General features: G+C 39.9%; 1 protein-coding gene across 1 annotated transcript in view; it reads right to left on the minus strand.

Annotated features, from left to right (window-relative positions):
* mmrn2a (multimerin 2a) overlaps window positions 1-8,259 on the minus strand; it is a 35,979-nt gene that overhangs the window by 13,462 nt on the left and 14,258 nt on the right. The window contains exon 5 of the mRNA XM_035663142.1: window positions 2,611-2,832. Within this exon, the coding sequence (XP_035519035.1) occupies window positions 2,611-2,832 (222 nt within the window). The remainder of the gene's footprint in view (window positions 1-2,610; window positions 2,833-8,259) is intronic.

An 8,259-nucleotide genomic window follows, 5' to 3' on the forward strand; every position in this document is an offset into this window, starting at 1 on the left:
GGCCTGGACTGACAGGGCTTTACATTGGATATTTTTATTTCTTTTTTGGTCCTTTTGCTTTTAAAATAATTTTAGGAAAAAAACCAAGGACGCAAACAAGCGCCCGAGAAAAAGCTTCCTGCCCCCTCTTTATTTTTGAAAAAAAAACAAAGTAATAAAACGATCTCTTTGATTTCCAAAAAGAGAGGCGCGCCAATTTTTGGGGCGGGCAAAAATAGAAGCAAAATAAAATAAAAGACCATAAAAATGGAAAATTATTGGCACTCCTGTTATATGAACAAAAAACGTTTTCTTTTTCTCTTTCTTTTTCCAGCCCTTTTTTTTTGCGTTTTTTTGTTTTTTTACTAGTGTTCTTCTCTTTCCTTTCCGACTTGACCGTCCTTGTCCATTTTTGCTTGGGGAATAAAAAATGTGTTTTTTTTTATTTTTTTTTTTTCTTTGGGTTATATTGTGCTCTCATCGTAAAATAAATATTACGCGCGTGTTCAAAAAGAAAAGCCAAAAATTGGCTGAAAGGGTTAGTTGTATTATTCATGTTTTTTTTGTGTAAAGGCTTGTCTTTGGGTTTTGCAACAGAATAACGCATTTGGAAACATTCGGATAAGTCGGATAAGATATTTATTTGTATTATTATAACTTGTTCCGAAACAGCATTTGACTAAGTTCGTAACTATATATAACAAATCTATAAACTGATGTGTATTTGTACTGCAAATCATGCTCCGCCTAGAGTGAACACCTATTGGCTAAAAAAGAATATTAGATAGAAAAAGATTGAATAAATTTTTTTATTGGTTCATCAGAGGTGATTTGGAGCTTTTATTAGTCACTTGTTGTGGATTTTCCCCCACAAAGCCTAACTCTTCGAGAAAAGTCTATGTTGGTGGGAAACACAAGAACACTCTTTTTTTCGGCTGCTATATTTGGGTTATATTATTTGCTCCCCAACTATCAATATTGAACGGAATTAAGTGAGTATAAGAGTCTGTTAGATATTTGTGATTATTTTGTCTATGTGAGGGCGGTTGTTTTGTTGTTGATTTTTTTTCTACAGGTGAGGTTGAATTGATAGGGACATTTGTAGTTTGGCCTATTACTCGAACGATTGTTATTCTTTTTTTTATTTTGGGGTAGCGTAAAGTCCGAGATTCCTTATCTTCGGAATTGTTCCCAATAATTTTTTGATACTGACACTTACTTAGATGGAAAAAGAGCGAGACAAAACAACACAGACGGCGCGACTAACAAAGGTCCAAAACGGGGTTTTTTGTTTTTTTCACATTTTTTCCTTTTTTTTTTTTTTTTGCCCCAAAAAAAGCCTTGGGGGGAACAATTTCCATTCCAAAATGAAAAAGGCGAATTGTGGAATTTTTTTTTGGGGCAAATCCCCCCCAAAACGAACACACACAAACACACACACAATGTATGGGAGACAAGAAAGAGAGGATTTCCTGTGGAAGAAGTGTGTGTCTGTATGTGTGTGTTTTTAGTGGAGATGTCATTACAGAGGAATGGGGCTCAGTGTATGTGTGTGTGTGTGTGTGTGGTTCAATGTTATAGTTCCCTTATAGGATGTGAATGAGACATCAGGATTATTATCACATCCACCTGCCTGCACTCACACAGCTGATCGGAAGTGTAGCATTTTTTTTGCTCATATGTGACTCAGATCAGTTTTTTTCATGACAGTGTGAACAACACAAAACACATCTGATCTGGAATCTGATATTTTCAATTCGAATTTGGGCCAAGATCATACTGTATGTGGTCCAAATCAGATACAGGTCTGATTTTTTCAATGTGACCTCAGTGTGAACAATCATATCGGAATTCAATTATTCGTCATGCGGGTCACTTCAGGGCCGGGACTTGTTCACACTGAACGTAGCCGTACTCCGTTACACCATCTTTACTTACTGACTAGTCACATGTAAAAGAATATACTTAAAGTACACTACCTGTGGAGGAGGACGTAATTAGATCTTTTACATCAGTTAATGTAGCCTACTGTTACCACACTGCGATACAAGTACAGTTGTTAACATATGTGAGTCCCTCAGTGTGCAACAACTGAATTATTGATGTATTGTCACCAAACCAGAGTCAGTGATTGTAGGAACAGTGGAAAGACTAACAAAGGCCGATTTGGTGAGTTTTGCTTTGTTTCTGTCCACTCTGAGGAAGTGTGTTTTACCATTATCTGTGGTGTACAATGACTTGGTTTTGTCTATGAAGTCTGGTCAGCTCTAGCACCCATTGTTTTGATCTGAGATGCTGGAGCTCTGGTGCGACATTTAGTGTCAAAATAATTTCTTATATATAACTTTAAAAGATGATTAAATGTTTGTCTGTCAAATCAAAACGAATTACGTAATAAAAGATGATTTATCTGAAATGCTTTAGCTTTGTTGTGCTTTGATGTTTGATATTTCTCTTACAGGAAATCAAACAATGGGAGCGCAGTTCCCACTGCAATCTTCTGCCCTCATATATTCAAAAATAACAGACAATACTTCACTTCTAACATCAGGTTGATCGGCAGACATTTTGACTTGTCAAAGCAGGAACAGATGGAATCACTAACATTAACAATGGCTGACCAAAACTCACCAAAATTGTTGCGTTCCTTCTTCCGTTGGTTGTGAGTATGGTGCCGGTGGTCATACGTGTTAGTGGTGTGGTGTGATGTGGGATGAGGGTTGTGGGGGTGGCCTTGGTCCAGGGCAGGGTTTGTGGTGTTGTGTCGGTAGCCGGTATCATACATCTCGCTGTTGGACTCCTGGTAGTCGTTCTGTTCGCGGTTTGGGTCAACGTGCTGCTGTCGCTGGAGACCTGTAACACACATAGAGGAGAGAGCTGAAACCAACTGGACTCATGGGACTTGTTGACAATAAAAAAAATGAATATCAGCAGCCTTTTCTTTATTATCATTGACTGTTTGTTTTATGGTCTGTTGGTCTGGTCCACACTGAAATATCTCGTCTATTAAATTGCCATGAAAGTCTGTACAAACGTGAAGAATGTTTACATGCACATTAGTATCCTGGTTTTGAGTTTTTTCCTGGTTTTCATCAAATCCAGGAAATAAAGTTTACATAAAGCGTGGGAAAAATCTGCTGTTTCATATCCCTGTTTAGAGGACCATAACAGTATCCAGGTGTGTCTTGATTCCTCAACATCTTTTTTGAGAATGAACAGGGTTTGGTTTCCAGACGTCCTAAAAGAACCACTGACTCATCATCACACTGCTGTAACACTGTCAGACTCACATTAGATTATGAACATGCTAATACAATAGAACTAAAGACTAGTTAATCTGCCAACAGCCATCATGTCACTTTATGTGGTTGTAACCGTGTTCATTCTCAGCCATTGGTCATATCAGCTGCCCTTAAACGACTCTTCAAGCCGAGGAAAGTTTTGGGATCTAGTAATATAATCCCTAGAAGTTTATTCAACCATAGATACAAGGATCAGTGTTTCGCTTATCAAGATTAGTAATTTATTGTCGCTTACACTAACATGCTTATGGTAACTTGATGTTTTGGCTTTCTTTGTGCTTGGAAATTAACAGTCTGCGAGGTTTCTGGCTGTTTGTGGTTCCTTTGTTTTTGATTTATGAATTTCTTATTGTTTCTGAGCTTAGTTTTTGTTGGTTGTTGTCAAAAGTATTTTAAAGGTTATATGAAATTGAAATTATTTATATATAGCAGCAAACAGCTATCAATCTATGTAAAGATATAGTGGACTCATGGTGTCTCACTCCCTCTGCCTGTATTGCTATCACAGCCTCTCTGTGGTTTCTTTCCATAGTTGATCTGCTCCGTGTGCAGCTGAGTAGAGCGACTGAAACTGCTGTTTTTATCAGCTACATCAGTGAATTAAGGATTTATTTAAACGATTCAGTGGGAAGACTAATAAAGAATGTTTTGGCGAGTTTCAATTAGTTTCTGTCCAATTTGAATGAAGTTATTATATTGGGATGATATGTGAGGTAAAATTACTGTTTCTGTTGAAGGAGTCTGGTGGTGAGCAATATTATGGCTGTTTTGTGGTTAAAGCAAACGTTCTATCTCGTAAGGATTCTCTCCATAAGCTTTAATGCTGCAAGCTGTTCATGTAACTCAATATTTTAACAGAAAAAAAAAAGACTGAAACGTTTTAAACAAAATCAATGCATCAGAACCAGAGATATCATTTTTTTTGTTGCACACATTCTTCTTCCTTGTCAAAACCTGGTGCCTGCATTACCCACAATGCATCTCAAGTTGAGTGGAAGATTGGGATGTGTTATGTTAGTACTGGCTAATCCAGTGTGGAGCCGCTAGCCTGCAGCACTGATGAGGAGCAGCTTCCAAGGTCTTCTTTCTAACTCCACACCAACAGATCTGTTTCATTTTCAAACTTGTAGTCTTCATTTGACACTGACTCAAGTGACATCACTTGAGGACATTTATCAGATTTTACACAGCTCCCTCTGGAGACACTTATTCTTCACTTTAATATGTTTATGCTTTGTCAACATGTTATTGATGATACCAATAAAGCTTCCTTAAATTGAACTGAAGTGGGAGAGAGATCAACAGGAAGTCTGGCAGACATGTAGAGAGTGAGATGATGGGAAACAGGCTGATGTATTTGGGGATTTCTCAACTGAGCTTCCTCAGTTTTTTGTTTCACTCTGAGTTCATTGTTAAGAGTCAGAATGACAGCAGGAACAAGGAGCGCCGTATCAGTGACCTGCAGTTTGCGTAGATGGCAGAAACACACGATGCTGCATCAGCAACACTTGAGATTTAACAAAAAGAGGAGGAAGTCCTGCAACGTCATCAAATTTGTTTCTGTCATCATTTTCAACAAAGACTTTTATCCTATTTAGATTTTTCCGTCGCAAAAGTCAGTTGGTCCAAAACTTTGATCCAGTAATAAGTATGTACTTAGTTGTGGTTCAAATGTTCTTGCTCCTCAGAGGATGAATACTACTTTGATGACCTCCTGATCTGTCTGCAGCTCAGCCAGGAAACACTTTAGTCTAACTCAGACTTCTGTGGATCAACTTAAATGCAACAAGGAAACATGGTTACTCACGACCTTTATTGGAGTCACTTTAGGAGGAGATCTCTTTGTATGGACAGGAGGAATGATTAGAGAAATCAATAGCACTTTCAATGTACACATGGGCATATGAGTATTGCTCTGAACAATTAGGAATCTATCCTTTAAAATCACGGAACAATCACGTATTAATACTTTTGCATAAGTAAAGGATCTGATACTGCACCTGTGTTACCAGCCGAGTCTTCCCCTTTAAGAAAGGTGAAGTCTGGCGGGTTTCGGGGCTTTGGAGCTGGAGCCACATGTGATCAGATTGATGCAAAATTTCACCTCCATTTTATTCAGAAAGTCAGTTTATGACCTGTCTCTATGTACACGAGGTGGACACAATAATCGAAACACTTGTACAATCTGTATACAGGTTGTAATGTCTGGTTTCATTGTGTCAGTGAGGTGATGACTCACTCGCTGAGGCCTTTGCGTATTTTAGGGTGTTCCTGTTATTGTGTCCAGTCTGTTTCTGCAGGGCTGCAGGTCTGTTGATGATTTAATTACATCGACATAAGCTCACAGGAAGTCGGTATAATCGGAGGCGTGGTGGGAGCGGACTGTACCATGTCGAGGTGTGTGTGTGTGTGTGTGTGTAACTGCCTCTTGTTTGTCTTTCTTTGTTAAATCAAGCCTCTAAAGGCCAAAGGTCTATTTCAGTCTTAAATCTTTCCAAAAACATTGACTGTTTTCATTCTTCTCAGTTCTCAGTGCCACTCATGGTAGAAATATTTCATGTTATGAACACTGCTGCACGTACCCTGCAGTAATACACCAGTAGTTCACCTGCATCTTATCAGACCCTCACTTTATAGCTTTGTTTATAGTGATTGGCTCTGCTTTAACAGAACTAAAACCCAAAGTAAATCTGAAACATCCCGGATTGAGACCTTTTTACCAAACAAGTGCTGATGTTTGTTTTCACATACACAGGAATTGATGTCACAGGTCTAATATAGAGAATAAAGAAATATTAAGCCTCAGAAACAGCAGGAGCTGGAAGGTAAACAGGACAGTTTGTTGAGGTTGTCAGCAGGGGCAGGGCCAGATGTTGTAAACATTGGGGGCCTAGGCCAAACCTTAGCCCAGAACATTTCCAGGTATGTCTCCCATCTCTCACGACTAAACTGTGGACATTTGATGTGGTTGTCACTACCCTCCACAGAAACAGTTGCCAACTGAGAATATAATTTGGGGAACGTTCTGTAAAGACGCAGTTGTCTTTGTGTGGTGTCGAACAGGCCTTCATGAGAATGAAGACTCAACAGCTCTGGGACTACGACACGCGCAGTCATCAAGAGTTGATGGAAGGGTCGACGCTGTTCATCCACCTCAACAACCACCAATCACCAGGATCAGGACCAGGTCATCAAAACCCCCACCCACCTATGCTGGGCTGAGCTTAAAACAAACAAACCCTGTTGTCAACAACCGACCCAAACCTCCCGTCCACACTCTCTCCTCAGCTTCATCAGGTCTACCTCTGCCGTACTCCCCCTCCTCCAGTGTGTGAGTCACTGTGTGTTTATAGGCCGAGGATGTGGGGGGGCGTGATGGGTTGACCTTGGTAGTGGGTCCTACGAGAGCGGCTCACCCACACCCGCTTCCCCCCGGGGAGGGAGGTGGGGGTGGTTGGACCTTCTCCTGACCTGAGCTAAAGGTTTATCGAAGCCGAACGTCGCAGCTTCCTCACTTTGTTAAAGAGGCGGGAATGAGTCAGACTGCCATAACACTGTGTGTGTATGTGTGTGTGATGCCGTTCACAGAGAATTAACACTCTGAAAGTAAAATAAAGACTCTGCTGCTGCTGTCCACGCTCCACTTTGGTTCAGACTGAAATAGCTCAACAACTATTAGATGGATTGCCATAAAAGACATTCTCAGAGGATGAATCCAGCTGCTGATCCTTGACTTAAGGTGAACTCCAAGCAAAGATTAACAAGAGTCTGCAGCCACGCTAGCAGCTCTGTGAGGCTCTGTTCAGACTGCCAGCCCAAATCCAGATTGAATTTCATTCTATTAGGGGGCAGCTTTATTTAGCAGATATACTGTTGTACTGTATATACCATGTTCACCATCTTAGTTTAGCGTGTACATGCAAAACATTTTGTGACGTCACAACTACAGTTGCAATCATAAATATTCAACCCCCCAAAGATTTTAAGGATTTATCAATTAAAGTTTTTTTAAAGAGCAAGATTCTGCTTCACATGACTTCTTTATGAGTTGAGTGATACATAAAATCAACACAGAAAATGCATGATGTACTATTTGTGTGTAAGAGTATATTTTGTTAAAATAGCCATGTCACAATTATTCAACCCCTATATAATTTTGTTGTTGTTGCTGTTGTTTTTAAAGCTGTCTAACAGTTTTTATGGTCTAATGTGGAGTTGAAACATAATTAAGACTTGGGGAACTCTAGCTCAGCTGTGATGCATATATGAACCCCACCCATGAAGGTATCGAAGATGAGTTGCAATCATGGGAAAGACAAAGGAGAGAGCAGATTATTTCACCTGATGGGCCTTTGGTATAAGAATAGTTCCAAAAAATGTTATATTCCAAGAGACACCACTGGGAGCATTATAAGGAAGTTTAAAACTTATGGAACAGCTGCAAACCTGCCTGGCCATGGAACATTTCCTCCAGGGCCCTTAGCAACTTAGTCAAAACAACTAAGAGAAATCCCTGTGTGACTGCAAGACACCTACAGGATGACCCGATGATGGCTGGTACAAGTGCTTCAGTGGCAACTATAAGAAGTGCACTGAATAAACTTCATGGCCAGACTCCAAGACGCACTCCACTCTTGACCACAAGGAACATCAAAAGTTGAGCAGAATATGCCAGGAGGAATTTGGATAAGGCTACAGAGTTTTGGGAGACAGTTCTATGGACTGATGAAACCGAACTGGAACTGTTTGGACATACGGACCAGCGGTATATCTGGCATGCGAAAGGCCAGGCTTATGACTAGAAGAATACCATCCCTACTGTTAAGCATGGAGGTGGGTCATTGATGATGTGGGGCTGTTTTTCTGCGGCAGGAACTGGCAATCTTTCAACTTCAAAGTTAAGTCAACTTCTGTTGAAATATGTATCAATAAATATTTTTAGTTGTTTAATGAGGTTTTTTCTCATTTATTGTCATTA

The sequence above is a fragment of the Morone saxatilis genome, unplaced genomic scaffold (genome assembly GCF_004916995.1).
Source record: "Morone saxatilis isolate NCDOM2014 unplaced genomic scaffold, NCSU_SB_2.0 Contig19, whole genome shotgun sequence".
Lineage (NCBI taxonomy): Eukaryota > Metazoa > Chordata > Actinopteri > Moronidae > Morone > Morone saxatilis.